This window comes from Astatotilapia calliptera, chromosome 11 (assembly GCF_964374335.1).
Source record: "Astatotilapia calliptera chromosome 11, fAstCal68.1, whole genome shotgun sequence".
Taxonomy (NCBI): domain Eukaryota; kingdom Metazoa; phylum Chordata; class Actinopteri; order Cichliformes; family Cichlidae; genus Astatotilapia; species Astatotilapia calliptera.
Genome location: NC_137432.1, coordinates 12456222 through 12480664, shown reverse-complemented (window position 1 = coordinate 12480664; position 24443 = coordinate 12456222). Strand labels below are relative to the sequence as shown.

The following is a 24443-nucleotide window of genomic DNA, read 5'->3' as shown; positions in this document are numbered from 1 at the left end:
CTTCACTTTGAAGTTGGTTCAGCTCTATTACTTGTCTTTTATGTTGAGAACTGCTGGCAAAGTGATATGCTACACCTTTATAGATTTTATATATGGTCTTGCTGGTGGCCACACCCCTTTCTATGTAAACATAACCCTTTGCAAGAGGATAGGCAAGGCCTCGTGACTCACATGCATTCATTAGTTACCCAGCAGACCAAAAATAGGTGGTTGTGACACTGCTGAGAAGTAGCTCTAAGCATAGCTCAGCAGAGTTTAATAGAATCCAAACGCTGCCAATGGAAATAATGCATTTTTTTAATGGGCATTAGGCATATGTTTTGGATTAATCGGCAAAAAAACAAACATAACAATAGATGAACATTTCAAAGCCTGTACTTTTCTTTGCTGTGTTTGAAACAAGTCAGTCTAGCTTTGTTTTATCATATCATACTTACAAGCTTTTACAGACATGATCCAGATGGTCAGTCAGCTGACCAACAAAGCAAGCAGCATGCCAGCGCAGGAGGGATTCCAGCCAGAGGATAGTAGATTGTATAGCCTCTCTCATTTAAAAAAAAAGTTTCAAGTTTCAACAACTAAAGCCGTTACCACCTGGGTTTCTCTCCATTATAAACACTGCTCTACTGAGTGTCAACTCTTATCTTGTGTTGACTCCATATTAGTATAAACCTGCAGGGTATAAACCAATCTAATTCATGAGAAACTGTCGTTATTAGTTCTGCTGCATGTGCTTAAATGCCTGAACTGAACTGTGGAATCACTATAATAGTCCAACTGCCACATTTCTGCAGTGCAACAAACCTTTGACTACAGTATTCCAGCATGAAAATGATCCAGTTCACTGCACAGATGCAACTACTATCAACAAATCCAACACCATGCTCCCACTGCTCACTTGAATGAATGAAGAGAAATTTTAGAACAGGAAATCAGATGTTTTGTCATAAATCATAGATCAGCACTGCTCCTGCAGCAGCTCAAGCATCAAAAAGTGAAATTATGGTCCTTTTGAAAAGGATGGAGCAGGCGTTGCAATGATATTCCTCTGTCCTCGGAGCAGCCAAGCATCCTTTATATCCCTGGAATCAAGCAGCAACCAGCAAGCACACGTATACACCCCCCACCCCCTTCCTGTTCAGCCCCTCCCCCGAGATGGCTATTTCCAGCAAGCAATTGGCTGATGCGCAGGGGGAAGAGGTTGATGGCGAGTGGATGGGTGTTAAGAATGGAAACCCTGACTTCCTATGCTTCAGTGCTCTCCAGGAAAAGGCCGGCTAAGTGACAGAGGACAAGATGATAATGATGTGAGAAGTAAGAATGATATGATGGTGTGGAGGACAGGGAGGAGGCGCGGTGGGATATAAGCTGCTAAAGATGAGCTGCATCATCTAAATTCTAATGAAATACTGTCTGGAATACATCTGTATTTTATTACTATTAACATGAAGTTTTGCAGACAGAGGATTCTGATGAAAAGAGTGGACCTGACGTTAACGGTGCAGGGGGAAAAAAAGTGCAGAGGAACTCACTGCCTGAACGTCAGGCCAGATACAGTTCACAACAGATGGAACCAATTAGCAGACAGCACAGCGGTGTAAATTTCTGCATTTAACATGCGTGTTTGTATGTGTCAGGAAAAACCCGATCAGCAGCGCATGGTAATAAGGAAAACAAATATTGATAAAGCTATGAATGACCTAATCCTCAAGGGAATATTGGTCATAGTGTTGGGATGTAGCTGGAGGTGTCTGAATGTCCATAGGTTGTGGAGAGGGAGCGGTAGCTGATCCCAGCTGACAGAGTTAAAAGCAAGGTGCACCATGCACACTCTGACATCCTACAACCAATTTAGAACCACCAAATAACCTGACATGCCTCTCTTTGGACTTTAAGAGAGGGAGAATATGCACAGAAAGGCTCAAGCTGACCTAGAGGTACAAGCAGAAAAGTTCCTGGTGACAGTGATAACCACTGCACCACCCACACGATGGCTCTGAAATCCCTTAAAGCAGCGGTCCCCATGCCCCGGACCACGGACCCGTACCAGTCCGTGAGTCGTTTGGTGCCGGACCGCGAGAGTTGAGGCTTGGGTGTGAAATTTATGGTTTTCAGTGATTTTAGCGTTTTTTGTTTTGTTTTATCGTTTTTATCGTTAACTTAGTTTCCCTGGGTCTTTTCCCACGTGTTATGAATAAATCTTTTATTTTGGTACAGGTACTGGTTTTATTTTGTTGTATTTATCTGCGACACCTTAAAGGCCGGTCCGTGAAAATATTGTCGGAATAAACCGGTCCTTGGCACAAAAAATGTTGGGGACAGCTGCCTTAGAGCAACACATTCAAACATATAGGGTAACTCTAAAAGTAAATGGTCAGGTGGTAAATTTCCAGATGTAATGTGGGTTATTTTTACATGGTACCTACCTACATCATTGCCTTTCTATGATGGCAACGAGTACTGTATAAAGAAAGATTGCATAAAGAAAACAATCACATTTACTTCCTACAATTTACGTGGTTATTACGTTTTAAATTAAATCTCAGACACTATTGGACCCATTAAAACATGCACATTTTCAATCAGTTTAATCATCATCCTTTTATTCAAATAATGACAGCTTTTTTGACAGCAACTAATAACTCCAGTAAACCTGTCCAACTCTTTTTAAGAGTAGTAATACAGATATTTAAAGCTATGCTCAAAATTCATTATCAACTGACAAAAACATCTACTCTACAGTGTGCATGGATTAAATAAGAACAAGACTACATTTCACTAATAGGCTCCAGCTTAAACAAGCCAGAGTGTGGTTTGGAAAAAGAAACTTTTTGGATTCGATTGTCTTATTATTTGCAGCCATCGGAAATGCGGCACGGCCAAACAGATATCATTATGTTGATATCCTGTCACAGAAGGATGCAAGCTGTGCGCTTAAAAAAAAGAAAAGAAAGACAGCCAGTGTTCTACAGCATGATCCAATTAAGGTCGTCTGCGCAAACACATACGCACACGTACAAAAGAGGTCAGGATGCACACATCCACATGCAGAAATCCACAGAAGGTTCACAAAGACACACTGCAGAGTGCAGAGTCCAGCTGTCTCTGTGTAAGACACCACAGGGAGTCTAACTGGCTTTCCTCTCTTTTATCATATCTCACGAGTTTGTGTGTGTGTGTGTGTGTGTGTGTGTGTGTGTGTGTGTGTGTGTGTGTGTGTGTGTGTGTGTGTGTGTGTAACTGTCAGGAAGAATTTGGTCATTTTAACTCTAATAACTATGTAGCGGCACGGGAGTCAGTTAACTCTAAACCACGATATTATTGAGAGGCTGTGATTCATTACACATTCCAGTGAACACTTTGCAAAGTCCCTGTTCCATAGTAGTGCATGTATAAGGTCTACCTGCCATACTAAACAGTAAGCATGCCGTAGCTGTTACACACATAGATGTTAACCACACTATGCACACTTTTTAGGCTATAGCATAAGCTACACTGACAAATATAAAATGTTATGGCACACTGTTGAATACACAATAGATGTGAGATTAATTAGTCATCTGCTTTTACGATAGTTCAAATTAGGTTCAGAGAGCCCCTTCTTTAAACCACAATATTAAACACACACATTGTGTGCTGTGGAAGTACATCTGTGAACTTACAGACTTAACTTAGGTTACAGTATAGCTGCCTTCCATTTGTCTCCTCATGCCGCCTGTTTTATTAGAGCTTTCATGACCTTTTGTTTCACCCTTTTGGTCTGTTCTCTGCATTTAAGTTGAAGTTAATTACAAATGAAGCTAAAGCTTCATTTAGATACCAGATAGAAAAAAGAGCAAGTAAACAATCAAACAGTCAAACACACACACACTCTACACTCCAGAGTTTAGTGTTTCCAATCCTGGACTTTGCAGGGGAGAAAAAAAAGATCCAATGAACTCCAGAGAAAACCACTTCCTCTTTGCTTAGAAGTTTGTGTGTGTGTGTGTGTGTGTGTGTGTGCGTGTGTGTGTCTGAGTGAGCCTGCCTGCCCGTCTTACCCATGGTGCACATGGTTAGCATTCAAAGCCTAGTTCAATAGGAACCACACAGTGAGCCCAGTATGGGCAGAATGGGAGACTGAGCTCACAGCTGAATTAAACTGAACAGAAACATATGGAGGAAATCAGAGGAGAGGAATGGAGGAGTGGAGGGTTGGTTTTTTTTTTTCAGTCAACAAGTATAAGACTGAAAATCGCTCTCATCTAATTCACTGTTGACTGTCTGCGCTAGAAATTATTAGGCCAGAAAAAGAGATGAAAATCATCCTGACTAAACTGGCAGTTGGCTACTGTTGCAGATGATTATTTTGGAATGAGCCTCAGCATATCTGGGGAATAGTCCAACACTTTACTCTAAGCATGCTTAGTCTGTAAATCCATATGCATGCAACAGTGTTTTGGGGACACTTGTGATTTTGTGGTTAAGTGTCTTCTACAAACTCGGCTGTAAGTAATGCATTTTTTTTAATCTCCTCTTCTATGACAAATTGAAATGAATTTGTAACGCTCAATCCTGTTAATGCATAAATCAATGCATAAAAATTAAATAAAACAGAAAAGTGATCATATAAGCAAGGAAGTAAACCTCCACAGTATGTGCAGAATAAAAGCACCAATGTTTAGATGCGGGATGGATCCCTGCCCCTGTGTGGCACTGCGTGCTACCAGTGGAACAGATGAGTGCTGGCAGATCAGACAGACGAGGCAGGTTGATGTTGAAGAAAGGTTGAAGTTAGCATGAGTTTGTGGGATGCAGAAACATCACTCACCACTAAAGCAAGACCTAAAAATCTACCAATTCCCAGCATTATTTACACTTTTAAACCTAAATGATAACATAACTGATCGATCTTCTCTTTCTATGAAATGTGCAGCATCTTTCCCAATGAATGAAACAGGCTGTTATTGTTGTTCAAAAATAGCTGTATGCAGATTATTCAATATTACCTAACATGGCTCTGTTTTTTGGCTATAAGTGTGATTCTAATAATGGAATCCCTTCTCTGAACTTGGCCTACACGATACTGCAAATATCTTCATTGAGCGACTTCATCCAGTATTTTTCTTCATTAGGATGCCATTTCATACGCCAATGCTAACATAAAACATTAGGTTTTCTCTCTATATATTTTTATTTGGAAAGATCTGCATCCATACAAAGATGTGGGAAAACCACAGCTTTTGTTATATCCTCACAACATTTTATTTTTTCATGAAAACTGCTGTACCCAGGCTCTACGGAGAAGTAAATTGTAACAATGAGGAAAGCTACAGCAGAAAGGGCTACATTGTTGCAACTTACAACATGTGGGCATCACGGGCCAATAATTCATGTGACCATCAGCTCATTATCTCACAGAGGAATGGCTACTGCTGTCTTATGTTCAAAAATATCTCCAATAGTAAGGTAGTCCACATGCACTTGCATTCTTTGCATCCAATGAAGTTGGACTAGACTGTAACACAAAGAGTTTATCAGGTGCTTGTAATACTTATGATCGGTCATAGTGATAGTGTTGATCAGTCTGCCTGCTTGACAATCCCATTTTATCTTAAACAAAATGAGTGAAGTAAAAGGAATGGACTGAGAACTAAAACAGATATTCACAAAGTTTACCTTTGTGGATTTTAATTTGCAAAAACCATCTAAACCGTCGTGATTTTGTTTGTGATAGTGTCTCATGACGATGCCGTACAAGCATGTGACGCCCGTGGCAGCAACAGATGTGCGCAGATCAACAATGGAAAATATGGAGTGTGGGAGAGAGTGCGACCATGCAGCGTTTAAAGCGTGGATGTGCTGACATTACTTTAAGTTTTATTCTGTAAAAAGTGACAAAAACATTAGCGTCCACTGTACACTCTGCGTGGGAATAAAACTTATTTCTAGGAAGCCGCCACAGGAATGTGAAATTTACAGAGAAACCTCAGGATCCTCCCACTGACATGACCGCTGCGGCACCGAGCAAACCTCCAATATCCCCACTCCTGCTAAACAGGTGAAAATACAGTGGCTTGCAAAAGTATTCGGCCCCCTTGAACTTTTCCACATTTTGTCACATTACAGCCACAAACATAAATCAATTTTAGTGGAATTCCACGTGAAAGACCAATACAAGGTGGTGTACACGTGAGAAGTGGAACGTAAATCATACATGATTCCAAACATTTTTTTACAAATAAATAACTGAAAAGTGGGACTCAGTCCCCTGAGTCAATACTTTGTAGAACCACCTTTTGCTGCAATTACAGCTGCCAGTCTTTTAGGGTCTGTCTCTACCAGCTTTGCACATCTACAGACTGAAATCTTTGCCCATTCTTCTTTGCAAAACAGCTCCAGCTCAGTCAGATTAGATGGACAGCATTAATGAACAGCAGTTTTCAGATCTTGCCACAGATTCTCGATTGGATTTAGATCTGGACTTTGACTGGGCCAGTCTAACACATGGATATGTTTTGTTTTAAACCCTGGCTTTATGTTTAGGGTCGTTGTCCTGCTGGAAGGTGAACCTCCGCCCCAGTCTCAAGTCTTTTGCTGACTCCAAAAGGTTTTCTTCCAAGATTGCCCTGTATTTGGCTCCATCCATCTTCCCATCAACTCTGACCAGCTTCCCTGTCCCTGTTGAAGAGAAGCACTCCCAGAACATGATGCTGCCACCAACATATTTGACAGTGGGGATGGTGTGTTCAGAGTGATGTGCAGTGTTAGTTTTCCGCCACACATAGCGTTTTGCATTTTAGCCAAAAAGTTCTAAAGACTAATAGTTGTCCTATGGACAAATTCCCCCACCTGAGCTGTAGATCTCTGCAGCTCGTCCAGAGTCACCATGGGCCTCTTGGCTGCATTTCTGATCAGTGCTCTCCTTGTTCGGCCTGTGAGTTTAGGTGGATGGCCTTGTCTTGGTAGGTTTATAGTTGTGCCGTACTCCTTCCATTTCTGAATGATCGCTTGAACAGCGCTCCGTGGGATGTTCAAGGCTTGGGAAATCTTTTTGTAGCCTAAGCCTGCTTTAAATTTAAATTTCAATAACTTTAACCCTGACCTGTCTGGTGTCTAAATCCAACCGAGAATCTGTGGCAAGATCTAAAAAAACTGCTGTTCACAAACGCCATCTAATCTGACTGAGCTGGAGCTGTTTTGCAAAGAAGAATGGGCAAGGATTTCAGTCTGTAGATGTGCAAAGCTGGTAGAGACAGACCCTAAAAGACTGGCAGCTGTAATTGCAGCAAAAGGTGGTTCTACAAAGTATTGACTCAGCGGACTGAGTCCCACTTTTCAGTTATTTATTTGTAAAAAAAAAGGTTGGAATCATGTATGATTTACGTTCCACTTCTCACGTGTACACCACCTTGTGTTGGTCTTTCACGTGGAATTCCACTAAAATTGATTTATGTTTGTGGCTGTAATGTGACAAAATGTGGAAAAGTTCAAGGGGGCCGAACACTTTTGCAAGCCACTGTAGATTTAAGAGCGGCAGGACTTAGTGCTGCTGAATCTTTGATTTTATTGATCTTTTGCTGTGTTTTACTTGCATCTATTTGAAAGAGTGAGTGTAAACCCAAAACATTATTTTATTTTATATGCTGCAATATGCAGAAAATGGGTTTAAATGTTAAAGAATTTCTTCAAGTCAAAGACTGTTGAATGTAATTTAATTTTTTGCTTAATGCAATGTGTATAAAATTAAAAGATTAAAACTCATAATACAATTTTTAAAAAGAGGCTTTTCATTTGATTCAATTTAATATGACGGATTATGCATAAAAAATAGAATTGGGCTGAAAGGTCTATTGTGTTATTACGTATTCAGGTCGTGTATCGTGTTTTTAAAAAGTAACTAAGTAACTAATTACTTTAGAAAATAAGTAATCAGTAACGTAACGGGATTACTTTTTTGGCAAAGTAATCAGTAATTAATTACTAATTACTGTTTTCAAGTAACTTGACCAACGCTGATATACACACACGGGCTTGTATTCTTCATTAACATTCACAATACATGTTTAAAATGCACCACATCAGCACAAAAGCTTTTCCACAAGGACACCTGCAATTTCATGTTACAGTGTAATAGATTGCTACAGGCAATTTGCTAACCTGACACTTAATTCAACAGCAAGATGATTTTCTTCACAGTAATTGAGAATGAACAATGAACAATCAGCCATAAGCGGCCAATACAATCTGATTACCTTTGATTCGCCGTGAGCGGCTCAATTTCTTAATTTCTGCCCGATTTTCACAGAAACACAAAGACACCAAAGCAGCTCTAATTTTTTTCGTGTCAGCTTCAGGAATGAAGTTCAAAGTTCACAGGATTTAGCTGGTTTGTTCCAATCATTTTCACATTAACACCCATTCAGATTCTAGCAACAGGGAATAATAGCCCAAACGGTCAATTGAAAAGCAGTCTTCTTTTCATCCCTGGATGACCCAGTTGGAAAACATCAGGTCAAAACTGTGTCTCACAATCGACTAACAATGACACTCTAATTCTGTAAAACCCCACATGATATGCTTTTTTTTAATTCACTCTTAGCATGACAACACAAATGCACTTTCTGTCACTCTGTGTCAGCTTTTCTGGCACGGATTACACCAATCCCTTTAATTTAAATCAGACTCTCTGTGGAAACAGTCCAAACACTTTTGGTGTTTTAGTCCAATACCGATTAAACGGAATGAACCGGGGCCAGGGAGTCAGGCCCACATTTATATGGTATAATCTATGACCTAAGTGCATACACTAATATGGGCCATTTAACTGACCTGCTTATACTGCAAAACAAATCACCCTGGCAAGTGTGACTTGATATATTTTTAGTATGTGTGTCCTGGGGGTATTGGGCTGAGAAGCAACAAGGTCATGGTTGCTATCTGATGCACAGAGGAATATGAGTGTAATGGGATTGGACACAGAGAGCTTTGATGGAAGACAACATTTTATTTAAAGTGGACATAGTATAAGGTGTCAGCCATGTTTTGGGGGTTTCAACACTGCCTCTCTTCTACCCACACAAATACATATACTATAAAACTATGCTGTCCCAGCCATGCTAAACTGGAGAGCATTTTAAGTGTGAGCCTTCCTTCTTTGGCTATAGAAGTCTTAACAAACACAAATGTGCATTTTACAGACCTCTGAGGCTTTCGTGGAATTCTGTTTGATGTGGGACAAATGAGATTATGTATAACTTATTTTGTGATCGCTAACTGCAAGATTCACGGGACGTTAAGGGATCATGTGCATCTATTCCCCTCTGTAAAGGGATTTCTGATTAATCCCTCGTGACCTACCTGAAGTTTGACCGGGGCCATCCAGTTTGGATTCACATTTTGGAAGAGAGCAATCTAAAAAGAGACAGAGATAAAAATGAGAGAGGGAGAGAGAAATTTTAAGAAAGGAAATATAGAGCTAAAGGACTGCCCAGTGACCCACTAAAGCAGCAGCATGACCTTCATCACGTTTTAGTGTCCAAACATTAAAGCCTTGGGATTACAAATGAGAGCGAGTGAGCAATTCGAGAGGAGCCCTTTGATCTGCATATCTGGACAGACCCACCCTGAGATTAAACGCCATCAGACATTTTGTATGCAGTTCCACACACACACACACACACACACACACACACACACACACACACACACACACACACACACACACACACACACACACACACAGAGTTGTGTTTTCATATCTTAGTGGGGACATCTACCTGACATAATGCTTTCCCTAATCACATACCCTAAACATAACCTAATTGTAACCCTGATACTAAAAAAAATATTTTGAGTCTCAAAAATGTCTTCAAACTCATGCAGACAGGTATTTTGTCCCCATAACGGCTGTTGGTCCCACAAGTATAGTAACATCCCAGTTTTTGTTCCCCACAAAGATATGTAAACAAACACACACAGGCGTGCACGTTTACATAGATTTATGCCCAAACTGCTAAGCTGGAATCAATAATGTCAGTTTGAGCACCTCAATTAATTCAGGATAAAATAATCAATAATGACTCATTCATAATGGATCCTCTCCTAGTCCACACATCCAGCACACAAATCTAATTTTGCCAAATTCATACATAAATAAATAAGGCAACATTACTTCAAAGGGAACACTGATGTGAGAGACATTCCATGCCGATGACATAAACCCTTGAAAATAAATAAAAATGAATGAAATGACTCCAGACTGTAATAGAAGTTTCCCAGAAGTCAGTGCAGGTAACAGCTGGACCAAATGACCAAATCATCTTGTAGCCTGTAGAAGACTGAGAAACTCTTTCTGGGTCGCTCACTAGTTGTACACTATAGTGGCAAAAGATAACAGAGAGGAGAGAAGAGGGGCAGCTTAGTCCTTCACTCTAACTTTTCCTGGACTCCTTTATGAAAAGAACAGCCTGGCATATGCTGTCGCCTAGCCAGGATTACAGTAAGCACCTGTTCACGCACAGTACGCTTCATTTTGTACAGTGTAGATAAAGTTTTTGGTCCAGTGAAAAGCACTAACAGAATTTTCAAGAGCTTATATATACATGCATGCACAGCAGCCTGCGAGAGACAGACAGGCAGTCGGAGACGCCAAAGGGAACACAAAACAGAAGGTAACCGTCTACCAAATACTGTGAAATAAACAAACCACTAGGTTAAAAATAATTGAAAGAATCTTTACTTGTACCTGAGGACAAGGTCAAGCTGTTAGGAGGTTTTAAAGTAAGTAGGAACTATCCAGATTTCTCCAAAATCTGCACAAATGAACTTCTAGAGAATAAATAATGCAGATTATTTAATGTAAGAGAATTAATATAAGAGAAATGTCATGTTTACAAAAGGGAAAACAGAGGAAAACCCTTTTAGAGCAACGATGATATAGAAAGATGTTAACCTAAATCCTGTGCCTGTTTTTGTGATTGTGTAGGAAAAGAGAGAGGGGAAAAAAGTGAAATCATGCACCACTAAGTGTGACCAATCAAATTCATTTGAGTGCATGTGTAAATTCGACAACAGCAGAAGCAAGAACCAGTACTTCTGCAAGCCTATACATTAGGATGGTATGTTAGTTTGATCCTCAACCCATTTTATATAAAGGCAGAGAGGCTTTGTCGGCTAAGTCCGAGGAGCACTGGGCTGGCACTGTTCACGCAACACAGATCAGAGCCTGCTGCTGCCTTCAAAGCAAGGGTGAATGATGCAGAGTCAGTCTGTTTGTGAAGGGAAGAGAGACTACACAGTTCCTGCTGGACAGAGTAAGTACAGCTGTTGGCAGAAGACAAGCAGTCACGGGCAGCACACAAGCTCACACATGTATGCAAACACACTCTGCAAGCTGTGCTTTGATTTTACCAAAGCTGAGCCCATGATGCACTTTAGTCCGATTTGTTGTTTTCATGCTGACTAAAGAGCGTCCTTGACTTGCCTGCTAAAGAAAGTAAAACATGCAGAGAAGAGCAGTAAAGAGAACGGGTATATTATCAGAATCAGCTTAAGCATAAATAGGAAAAGTGTTAAATTAAATATTCCAAAGTTAACAACACTATGTACAATATAAGCAAGATATTACAAGTGAAAAATAGTCCAGATGTCATAAGGAGGAGATGTAAAGTTTAATTGCAGTAGGTAGGAATGCTTTCCTGTGCTGTTCTGCGGTACATCGTGGTAGAATGAGTCTTTTGCTGACCGTGCTACTGTGGCTTTCCAGCAGAAGATGGAGAGGGTGTAAACTAAGAAGCTTGGAAAGAAAAGTGTCTGGACTTCTTTAAGTTGCTTGAAAACGTTTCACCTCTCATCCGAGAAGCTTCTTCAGTTCTAGGGTCAAATGGTGACACCAACTGTCTGCCATCTATAATCCAGTTTTGAGATCCCTTCACAGACGCCTTAACACCCACTCACATCCTGGGCCATCTGACCTCAGGAAATCACATGATAGGGTGGGGGCAAGGTTTCACAATGAGCTCACCAGAAACCCTGTCTGATTGTGACCTACACCCGTTTTCACACCTTGGCTCATGTGATTAGGTAGAGGATCATTAGGGGGTCCATTGTCCCCCTTGGGGGGGATACTCCCACAGGGCTTAAATCTGGGACTCTCCATCATTTGACCTTAGAACTGAAGAAGCTTCTCGGATGAGAGGTGAAACGTCTTCAAGCAACTTAAAGACGTCCAGACGCTTTTCTTTCCAAGCTCCTTAGACTACGATGACCTGGATGACTGAGAACCTTCACAGAGAAGATGTAATAGATCGTTAAATACTGTCCGTAACTTGGACAGCATCCTCCTTTCTGAAACCGCTGTCAGAGAGTCGAGCTCCACACCCACAGCATCACTGACCTTGTAGGTCAGTTTATTGAGTCTGTTGCTATCCGTTGCACCACAGCGCAGACAATGGCACTGGCCACCACAGACTCATAAAACTTCCTGAGCATCATCCGGCATATATCAAAGGACCTCAGTAGTCTCTGAGAATACAGATGGCTTTGGCCCTTCTTCTAGAGGGTTTCTGTGTTTTTAATGAAGTCCGAGGGTTTTTTTTGTCAATGTGATCACCGCGGTAACAGTATATGAAGTTTCATGAATGCAGCTTTTGCATGTGTGCTTCTGTGTGTGTGACAGAATATCATTTAAAGTTACTGCCATCAGCCTCATATAAAATTCAACAGAAAGACTTGAATTAGGAGCTGTAATTTTTTTAAAAGCAAGAAACTAGAGTGCACAGTGCAAGAATGAGGCCTCCTTTTCTTTCTAACTCTACGCAGGAAAAGCAACTGGTACTCTCGCTAACTGGTTTTATGAATGGAAAAAAAATAGCACACTGCCTGACACTTGACATGCAACCTTTCTCTCAAAAAGTATTTAAAAAAATAGCCCCAGAACTCAAGCAGAGCACTGGCCTCATGAGTCATTGCTCGTGTTTTTTTTTTTTCAAAGTGCTTTTGGTGAAAGTAAAACTGAGACACAAAGCATTGCATGATGCTCCTGACTTAAAAGACTCCACATTCAGATACTACCTTTGCCTGAAAGAGAGACGAGATAAGGGAGGCTATAAGCAGAAAGCTTGAGAAAGGAAGAATCATATTTTCGTTTATGAACATACGGAACTTCATATGACGATGTAAAGCATTTTATAATCTCTGCATTGGTGTCTCGGTTACTGAAGGTACAAGAAAAGAATGGAATTAGATGTGGTGGGACTTGCAAACAGAAGATCTGAATATTACAATAAAAGATCATTACTTGGATATATTACAACCCTGAGCAGAAGCGAGGTCTGAAGTAATGATGGAAGGCTGTGTGGGAGAGAAGTGGAGGAGGCGAGGAAAGGAATGAAAAAGGACAGAACGAGTGGGAGACTGCAGTTGAGTGATAGGCTTCGCTCTTATCAGATGGGGGATTTGCAGAAGACAGAGACGAACCCACAGCTTATTTTTATGACCTGCAATCCTCCTTCATCCACCCAACCCCCCCTGTGCTTCATAAGCCCGGGGCGACGTGGGTGGGATGTAGTGATTTATACCTATGTGCACGTGTGTGTCATATGTATATGAATGTGCATGTGTTAGAACACAAGACGAACGTACTGGAATTCCTGGTAATTGACTTGACACTAGTAACCGATGCCATTCACATATGTGCACAAATACTCAGCTGATCTTTCTGGATAATTTTCCTGTTAACCACTTTAAATGAACGAACGTGATCTCTGTCACGGTGCAAAATAAGGCAGCGTAGTTTCACTCAAGACCTTAACTCAAATTAACTCAAGAAAATAAATGGCAAACTGAAAAGTTTGATTGGCTTCATTAAAGCTGAAACAACCGCGGCACGTACTTCCACATTTCCTGTGTTAACGTAATGGCCCAGGCCATGTCGGTGCGTCTTCAAAGCGACTCCACAGATGTACGTGACATTTTACAACAATCAATAACTTGGCGTGATGGAGTGTATTACGACTCTCAAAAAGGTCGAGAGCCTTTGATGAGATCGATCAGCATGGTCTGGCTGTAAAACAGGTAATTGCCTCACTGTGCACCCTTCTTGATTGTCTTTGCCATAAAACTCTTAGAAATGGATCCCGATATCTGGCCCTTATAATACAGTGTACAGTAGGCTTTTTATATAAATTCACAGTAAGTGGAGGATTAACTCTTTATTAGCCATATCAGCAACTTTGTGAGGGTATTTCAGGCACACAGGCACCAGCATCTGGTCTGTTTATTGCACATACTTGCTCAATTTGATCACAAGTGGGATGGAACATAAATGCCACTCCACTGCAACATATATGTTTAAGGGGGAAAATTAGTACATCTGTTTAAATTCAATTTGCTAATATCAGGGATTAAATACTTTCCATACAGTTTGACTCCTATATAAGTCTCACCACACTGCCAATGCTTTAAATTGAAATTAGGAATTATTAATGCCTTAAACACACTGTAAAGCTACTCAGTGGGTTAGATCGGACCCTATGGTGGGCCAGTTTTTGCTTACTGGCTGTGCACAACTGATTTATGGGTCTGTTATCTCTCTCTTACATGGAGAATTAATTTTGGAATACGCTGTTGCTTGCACACCTGTGAAAGATAATTGGATTTTGAAGGAAGATTTGGACATTCAGCAGATGATAAACAAGCATAAATGGTTAAAAACTTACTGTAAGGCTCAGCATGAATGTGCAAATATTTATTACTTATGGTACAAAAACCGAAAGTATACAGTATTAAATGACCAATTTGAGAGAACTCAAGTTCATAAGCACTCCTTTTGGTCCAGTTTGTATCACTTTGTTTTCAAGCAAGCGCTCTGAAAACAGCCTAAAACATTTCCTGGCTTCGAGATGTTGGCATTTAATATACATAATCTGCATGTTTTGTGGACAGCGTCTTAACTGTTGGCTTTAGAGCAAAGGTTCTAACATTTCTGACGAGCACACGAGTAAAAATGTACACGTCGGCCAAAGATACGGAGAATCTCTACTGTGAATAAAAACAGCCAAGCAATGACGCAATGAAGAATAACTGGACTTTCCAATATTTCGAATGTTTGCTATCTTAAGACTTTTTGAAAATATGTCTTAAAACTATGCCAAAAAATGCAGTTTACTGAATAGTTTTCTGATGCATGAAGTCTAAATAACACACAGTTTTACTCCAAATCTTTGTCCCACAAGGAGGTCGGCTAGGAGGAAAACACCCTGATGAGTGCAGCCACACAAACCTTGGGCTGCGACCTGGCCAGTCATTCAACCAGCAAAATTTCCCCCCGTTTTGCTGACAGCTTCTCCATCTTTAGCCTGTGGCACTATGTGGATTATGATTGATCGACAGTTGCTTGTAAAGCCAGTGGAGTTAAAACTTTGATCTGCAAACATGCTACAAGTCAATCTTGGACTTTACTCTGGTTTTCTCTGCTGCGTCACACTTATTTAACAAATAGTTTATTGGTTGTTGTCATTTTGGCTTCTTTTACTGATTTTTAACTATTACCAAGGTACTAATTCTTGACCACTGCCTTATTTGGCATTGGACGGTATAATCAGCTGATGATGGCTAATAAAGAAGAGTTAAAATAAAAGAAAAATGATTATTTAGTAGTGCTGTCAGCATTAATCTTGTAAAAATGACGTAAACTCCATAACCGCATTAACGCCACAAATCTCCGTTAGCGAGTTAATGCGGATCGCCCCTTACGTGGGGCTGCACGGCGCTAAGGCATTAACGAGCTAACCGCGCCAAAGCGTTAACGAGCTAACCGCGCTAATGCATTGATGCTGTGCAGCCCCACACACGGGGAGCTCTGCGTTAACTCGCTAACTCAATTTGTGGCATTAATGTGTTTATGGTGTTAACGTCATTTTAACAAGATTAATGCTGACAGCACTATAATTTAGTTTTTTTTTTAAAATGTATTTGTATACAGTGACACAGAATGAGGATGCTTTATTTTTATCACATTTGCAAGGCAGACAAAAGTGTTACCAATGTTTACCACTAGTCAATTACTCTAAACCCCTAGTTCTAAAGTAACATTTCACATATAAAAATGTTGGTTCATGTTGTTACTCTGTGCAACACTTAAATACACTCATATATCCCAGCGTTAAGGAAGGCAAAGCTACTTATCAGCCTGTTTCTTGTGATTGCACACACAAATGCTGCCATGAAAGAGATTGTTATTTTGTCCTTCTGTAACTAGCATTTTACAAAAAGCATAGGGATATCTATGTTTTTCAAACTAGTCCTGTTTTTCTGTGGAAGTTTACCTAACAGACTCTTTAAGCAGTGCCGGCTGATTTAGCAGCACAGGCACTGCCAATCTAAGCTTACAGTCTTTAACTCTGACCAACTGCCAATTAAGCTGCTCCGAGAAGCGACCGTAAGGTCTCAGCCTCAAGACCAGAGTAGCCTACATTTTGCAGGGTGTACTCCACCCAAGCCTCAGATCTATAATTTGATGACTGAAGGGTTTTTTTGTCCCTCTAAGTATGTCATGTCCTCTCTTTCTGGATCTCACTCCAGTTCCCCTCAATCCCACATTTACATTCACTTTCTTCAATCTGTTTCTCTTTGCCTTCACTCTGCCGTTTCTCTCAGTACACACTGCATGTTTTAAGATGCATACTGCACTGTCTGTTGAAGTTCTCTTCCTCATCTACATGATTACGTATATAAGATTTACGCTTGAGTCTGCAAGGCAACGCTAGGTCGTTATGCTTCCATCAATTGCGAGTGTGCTCAACGAAAATAAAGAATCACTGCTTAGTGATCTGGCTGCTATTGCAGCCTGCAACTGGCAGAGGTCACTGGGTTCACTTTGGGCACGGAGAGAAATGTCTCACTTTAATGTCAGACTGACTCTGGTAATAATGATTGAAGCATTTTGATTCTAGTCTTAATGCAAGAATTACTGAGGGACAAGCCATTAAAAGCAACATGGACGGAGCCTCAGTAAGTATCACTGTTAGTCAGTCGCTGGTACGATTCTGTAAACTTGTCTATGCAGTACAAGGTTGTCATAATAGTCCCTAATAGTCCAAGATCTGATATCCCAATGTTGGTGTTGTTCCTACATCATGATAATAATCGTGGTCTGGAATCAGCATTGCAACTGGCCAGTGAAGTTGCCATACTATTATGTTAGCATTAGCCAAAGGGTTAGCTAGCAAACCAAAATGAGTTACCTAAATTTGGCTGACAGCAAACCTAACTTGATAATATATGTATGTCTTGTATATAGTATTAACAAAGACAACATTTATTATGCTTACTATATGTTTTTAACAGTACAAGCACAACAACTGCAAATAGTTGTTCATGCCATAAAAAGTAGATCTTTGCAAAAAACCTAAACCCTAGGGCTGGGCCATATCACGGTAATACTGTTATAATGTTGGGCAATGATAAGAAAATGAAATATCGCGATAGAATATGAGTAAAACGCGCATGCGCAGTGCCTTTGTTTTCATATGCACATGACGGAAAAGGCATGGTGGCTATGGAGAATGAGTAGGGCAAAAGCAGATCATTGAATGAAACAGATGAACCAGAATTGGTTTGTAAAAATGGTGCAGCTTCAGTGATGTGGAACTGCTTTGGTTTTTGTCCGTCATATAGCCACCAAAGCACATTTTTTTGTACATGGCGCTCAAAAATCTGTCAAAAAATGTTTTAGTACGACTTTGCATTATGTCTACCATAGTCAGGAGCCACTTGGAGTAATACGTACTGTGCTTCAACCTAATATTACCGTATTGTGTGTGTATAAGGATCCCAAAATGGCACCTGTTAAGAGACATGCGTATGAAGCGGATTTTAAACTCAGTCGTGCAGTAGAACATGGGAATAGAGCAGCTGTGACAGAATTCAGAATTAATGAATCAATGGTATGGAAGTGGAGGAAGCAAGAAGAATGAGTTGAGTATGGTTTGACTAATCTGACTGTTTTGTTTCACTTAATGCGCCAGAAAAATACGTATTTGACTTATTTATTTGGCACACTGCAGTTTCATGTTGCTAAGCACCTCTTTTTAACTTTTGTGGATATTATACATGGTTATGCTGAGGATATTTCCGCCCATTTTCACTGGAAATGCCTTTTGGTTAAACTTTGCAAGGAATGGAATTTGCATTTGCACTGTAAAATTTTTATATAGCTTTAATGCACATAAAAAACAGCTGCTTGTTTAAGTGAAATAAAACTGATGGGGTTTTTTGCGCTGATAAAGTTGTCGAGTTGTAAAGTATTTTGTTTCACATCAATTATATCGTCAGTTATATCGTTATCGCAAATTTTCAAATATATATCATGATAAATATTTTTGGCCATATTGCCCTACCGTACTAAACCCTATAGTTTATTGATATTATGACTAAAGATGCCAGTCCTATGACCAATGTAGTTGACTGCAGACTGGGAATATGGCTCTAATGCAAGATGTTTTGACAGTTATTGGACCTTCTTCCAACATACATCTGGTTGCTTTTACGCCAATTGAGTTTCACAGTGCAGCTCTGTACAATAATAGTATTGCGCAGGGCCAGTAACTTCATTTAGCATCACTCAAAAGACTATATGAATTAATGCCTTTTATAATATACCATCATCCCAGTTTTATTTTTTTGTCTTGCCAGTAAGGCTTGCCCCAAAGCGCCTTAATGTATTTGAAAGCGGTTAATCAGAAGATATGATGGGTTGCAACATAATCTGATTTGTTGGCTCATATTGCTAGTGATGCAAGTGTCACATCACTGGCCATATGGAATACAGAAGACTCTATTCAGCAATCTGCCAAATTAGAAATTGGCTGCACATCTTAATGACAGACATGCTGTCTGTATGACATTACATGGAATAGAGTCATTTAAGCATGAAATAACACTTATTGGTCAATATTTGTAGAAGTCAAACTGGATAATGATTTGCATTTTGCACAACTTGTAATGTAGAACATGCAATACTCACTGCAAACTGCAAACTCAGAGCACTGCAACCCCAGTTCTATAATTGTCTGAATGAATGAATGAACAGAAGTTTAAAATCCCAACTTTACTCACGCACTCTTACATTATTAACAGCAAACCCAGGAAAATAACTATATACATGACAAAGAGTGCTGTTCTTTGACAGACCTACACTTCAAGTTTACTCATTTTGACAATGAGTGGATTTTTAGGTTGCAAACTAATGGTTGTATTGCACATTAAATAAGGATAATTGTATATAATAATTAGAGCAGGGCGATATGACCAAAATATTTATCACAATATGCATTTGAAAATTTGCGATAACGATATAACTGACGATATAATTGACACTAGACAAAATACTTTACAACTCGACAACTTTATTAGTGCAAAAAAAACCCCATCAATGTATTTTTACTTAAACAAGCAGCTGTTTTTGATGTGCATTAAAGTTATATAAAAATTTAACAGTGCAAAAGCAAATTCCTTGCTGACAGTTTAACCAAAAGGCATTTCCAGTGGAAATTGACCGACATATCCTCAGCATAACCATGTATAATATCCACAAGTTAAAAAGAGGTTATACACACACAATACGGTAATATTATGTTGAAGCACAGTATCACTTCGCGAGGCTCCTGCCTACGGTAGCCGTAATGCTCCGACAATCCATCAAGCAGTGCGGCTTCGTAGCTTAGCAAAGTCGTACTAAAACATTTGACAGATTTTCGAGCGCCGTGTACCACATAAAATCGTTAAGGGGCACTGTTGATTTTCAGAAAAATCAAAAGATTAATTTTAAGTGTGCCGTATTTTGAAAAAAAAATACGGTAATAACGACGGCCCACTAGCATGCTCTAGCAAAAATAGTGATTTGTTGTGTATCTGACAGATGAAAGCTAAACCAGTTCCACACCACTGAAGTTGCAGCATTTTTACAAACCAATTCTGGTTCATCCGTTTCATTCAACGATCCGCTTTCGCCCTTCTCATTCTCCATCGCCGCCATGCTTTTTCCGCCATGTGCATATGTAAACAAAGGCACTGCGCATGCGCATTTTACCCATATTCTATCGCGATATTTCATTTTCTTATCGTTGCCCAACATTATACCGGTATTACCGTGAATGGTATGATATGGCCCAGCCCTAATAATGATATATTACAAAAAACTATATATTTAGATAGGCGTAGGTAACTTATTATAGATCAGTGCACAGTTACACATATATTATTGCAATGAGGGACTGTGTATTACATAGCTCTATTTATTTACATATAGTGTATATGTATATATTAGACTGTATAACCAAGAACAGACATATAATGAGTTAAATAGGGAATGAATAAGCATTTGCTCCACCCACTCATTTTCAAACAGGAAATGGTTGATATTTTATAGGATTTCAGTCTATTGAGTTTGACTGACATGGTTTTTTCACATTAATATGATGGCTTTCTTTTATTTAATGTTTCTTGGGCTTTTTTATCTTTATTTACATTAGTTACATGTTCAAAACTAAGATCTCATCCATACAACTTTCATGCTCATTTAGACAGATAAAGATATGGAACAGTTCCTGACTTCTATATCTAGGGAAATCTTTAGTTATGAGCAACTTGCCTTGATCACAAATGACCTAATATTTTCACAGTTACGTTTTCGAGTAATCAGCTGTTGCACCATGATGCCTTACTTCAAATAATTGGTCCAATCCAAAATTCAAACTGGAAACAAAGGAGTATTAATACATATTCTTGATCTGATAGTCAACTGATTGTGCTATTTATATAAAGGATAGGGAACAACTAAATATAACTATGAGGAGTGTTATTGTACTGCCATGCCTTATGAGGTTTTCTCTGCAGTTAGGTGAAAATCTTGACGGATGCTCGAACAGCTGAGCAGCTGAATATGTCTCATCTTTGACCAGTTGCAACATTTTCGAGATTAGAGTCTAAGTCATGGCACAAGAAACCTCGGAGAGTGACTCAGCGGCTGAGCTGTGATCCACAGCAACAGTGTGGGACTCAGAGATGGAGCACCATCTGCTCACTGAAAATAATCACGCGGAGATGAACACTGAGTATTTTCGAGGACCAGTGAGAATATTATCCGTTCAGGTGAGGCGAATTAAACACCAGGGCTGGATGTGGATGTAAATGTGTTGATGAAACTCAAATCACTTTCAATCCAAATAGTCCACCAGCTTTATACATAATGTACAAGCTTAAATAGTTATCCAGATCGTAAAGACGTTAGTCTTTCTCTAAGTCAGACTCTTAGTCAGTGACCAAGCTGTTCAGGTAGCCCATCGATCACTTTAGTGTTGGTTCAGTAAAAGAATCTGCTACCTTTTGTTTTCCTTCACTGACTAACTAGGGCACCACAGTGCACCCACTGACACACACTCACACACACAAATTCCCAAAATAGGTATTCAGAATCAACTAGGATGGGCAGCTGTTTGGCAATATTTCAACATGGAACGGGCTGGCATGGATTCAAGCTATGCATGCAGGAACAAATTAATTAATTGACATGTTTGCATTGGGCTGAGAGTAAAAAGGTATAGAAATAGAACATAAAAAGAAAGGTCAGGGAAATTGATGAATGAATCAATCAGCTTTAAGGAGATGTACATAGAAATTAATATAAGAGTGTTGAAAGGAGGAAACTGCTAAATGGTAAAAATATATCACTTTCAATGTCAGATTGATTTCAGGTTATTAATGTATTTGAGTGCACATGATTTTGTGCTTTTGGGCATATTTTTCAAAGTCTCAAAAAGCAAAGAAAAGCGTAACTTTCACCTTTGAACTGTCCGACAGTATTCACAATGCATTTTGTTGTTTTCCCAGAACCTTCTTTTTCCATACTTTCTCTTCATAATAGGCTCTCGTAAAAGTTTCTTGAGGGCATAACCTATTTCTGTCTCCATCATGAATACTGTATGAACTGCATTTGCTGCTATATAAACAACCAAGCAGCCCAACTTCACTCTGAGCCAACTTTCCAGCCTGATACAACACAGCTATAGGAAAATACATTGGCAGGCATCCAACCAACCGTAACAACGGATTTGAATACAATCCATTTTGACAACATTCCTTACTGTCTGACTGGCAGGGAAGGCAATATCCAGGAGAAGGTATGGGGTTTATATCGGCTGTTTAAAAAGTGCGCACGTGCAAGCGCAAGGCTGCTGCATTTTATCAAATAATTTTCACTTAAGTGGTGTAAGTGTGTGTGAGCGTGTGTGTTCCTACAAGTGGATGTGGTGGACAGCAGACCCCAAGGCACCAGGTGTCAGAGAGAGAAACAGCTGAGAGAGAGAGACAGCTGCTTGTGCTGTTGTGTATCAGAGGTGCTCCCAATACTGGACTGTCAGCCTAATGATTGTCAGATTCGATTAAAGAGGTATGCTATAAAGGCTGAATAGGATAAAAAGAAAACATTTAATCATGAATGTGTTAAGTCTGTTTAAGATACAGATTAAAACAGATCTTCCTATAGAGTGGAACACATAAGGAATTATTATCACTGGAGTAAGGACACTCTAGTTATCTGAAATGACAGATCAAAAACGGATTAAAAAAAATGTTTGCCACAGACACCTAAATCTTAATGCATGGCTGATATCAAGGAGGCTTAAAGCCCTCTAGGACCTATAAATAGTGTTTACATTATTTCCATGGTGAGGGATAAGGCTGGCAGGCCAATCCTTGTTTGTTGTGATGATGCCATCATATCAGGGAGGCTCTACGCTGTAGAGTGCAACCTATTGCCCATACATGCATCTATGGCCTAGCCTATGAGTGCATAAGATGAGGAGAGAGGTTCGCTAAGATCCCCATCTACTGGCTTCCCGTGTTTCTCTCTATTTGAAGACATGGAAAATACATTTTACAAAAGGATCGAGTCACATCTGGTGGGGTTTGTGATGGATAGTGTGTGTATAGCATCAAAACACTCCTTCAGCCCGAGGAGACCACGGTCTAGTTCTATCACATCCACACCTTGTTGTAGCCTAGGCTGCTTGGTCCAACCCAAAATGGGGTCACTGCATAATAATCAAATCCCATATTTCAGGAGGTATGATTGGTGGTTGTCATTAAAAAAGGTGCGACATGACAACTGAGTGGTTGACTACAATGTGGTAAATAACTACAAAACTGTGAGCATCTCTCCAGCACGTCCGACGCGCACTCTGCATCTCGCCCATCACTGCTTTTTGTCATATTTGGCAACAATGTGGCAGACCACCAGTGAACACGCCGATAGCTCAGGGTCTCCTAGAGGGAGACTCGCCCCTTCTCTGACTTACCGGATTTGAAAAACGCCGCTATGTCTGCCGCGTCCTTCCCAGCCTCATCTAGCCCCTCTCCTGCGCTCATGGCTGCGCTCGCTTGTGCGGAAATAGCGATAGATATCCTCAAAGTGTTAGGTTGCTGCAAGAACTATTATATCAGCAAAAGCGGGTCCTGATGCCGATCATTGAAGCAGATCCGCTCATATAGTCGGTGCTCTCTTCATTAAGCGAGAGACCTTCTCCTCCATTTTGGCCGAGAAGGGAAAATCCTGGCGACCGATCGGCGGCGCTCCCGAGTTGGGGACGTGAGGCCGACAGCCGGGGAGGAGGAGGAGGAGGAAGGGGGTGATAATGAGAGAAGGCGGAGGTAAAAGAGGAGGGGAATAGGAGGACTGAGGAACGAGGGCTATTCCGATTCGAGGGGTGGGTGGGGGTGGGATATCCTGGGATTCCGTTTCGGGGGGTTTTGGTGCAGTGTGCGCCACCCAAATTTAGTGTGCGCCACAGCACATCAGCAGTCCCAGGCGTCACTTAATGCGGTGCTGATGCGGGTTGCGTGGGAGTCATACCATAGAAATTTATGCTTTAATTGCTTCAAGCTCAGATATTACATCAGATGTGATATGGAGAGGCACAGATGTCCATGTCGGCACAGTGAAGTTGTATTCACATATCTGACTTTCTCATATAGTCCAGGCCTTTCTAACGAAATTCTTACGAAGGAAAACACGATTTCACATGTCCACGAGGGTCACTGAGTTCTGGTGTTGCATCATTTAGTTCCCGGTTTGCTTTTAGCTGCTGCGAGGTGTCGCGTGTCTTCTCTCAGTGATGCCAATCCACCCACGCTTTTAGTTATAACAGGGTGAAAACGACCGTGGCAGAGAATGACATCATCATCCTCTCTTCATCTCCTCTGTGATGAAGAGGATGCTACGGCATGAGGTCATTTGCCCCACAAATCTAACCCAGTTCAACAGGACAGCTGCAGCTCAGTCCTGGAGGAACAGGACGCTGCTGCCATCTAGGGGTTGTCGTCACATATTGCCTCGGGAGGTCAGCAGCGCTGCACGGTGGAGATGTTTGCGAATAGAAATTGACTTTATTACCTCCAGCAGTTGG

General features: G+C 40.4%; 1 protein-coding gene across 3 annotated transcripts in view; it reads right to left on the bottom strand.

Moving 5' to 3' along the window:
* Positions 1-23610, bottom strand: part of triob (trio Rho guanine nucleotide exchange factor b) — a 112585-nt gene extending 88975 nt beyond the window's left edge. The window contains exons 1-2 of one of the 3 annotated variants that reach the window (XR_013912049.1): positions 23337-23610; positions 9340-9393 (exon numbers count right to left, since the gene is read on the bottom strand). Coding sequence is in view for 2 of the 3 variants with exons in the window: in XM_026185031.2 (XP_026040816.1) it covers positions 9340-9393; positions 23337-23406 (124 nt within the window). In the remaining variant the exon portion in view is untranslated. The remainder of the gene's footprint in view (positions 1-9339; positions 9394-23336) is intronic. The other 2 variants (XM_026185031.2, XM_026185036.2) reach the window with 2 other exon arrangements.
* Between the last annotated feature and the right edge of the window lie 833 nt (positions 23611-24443).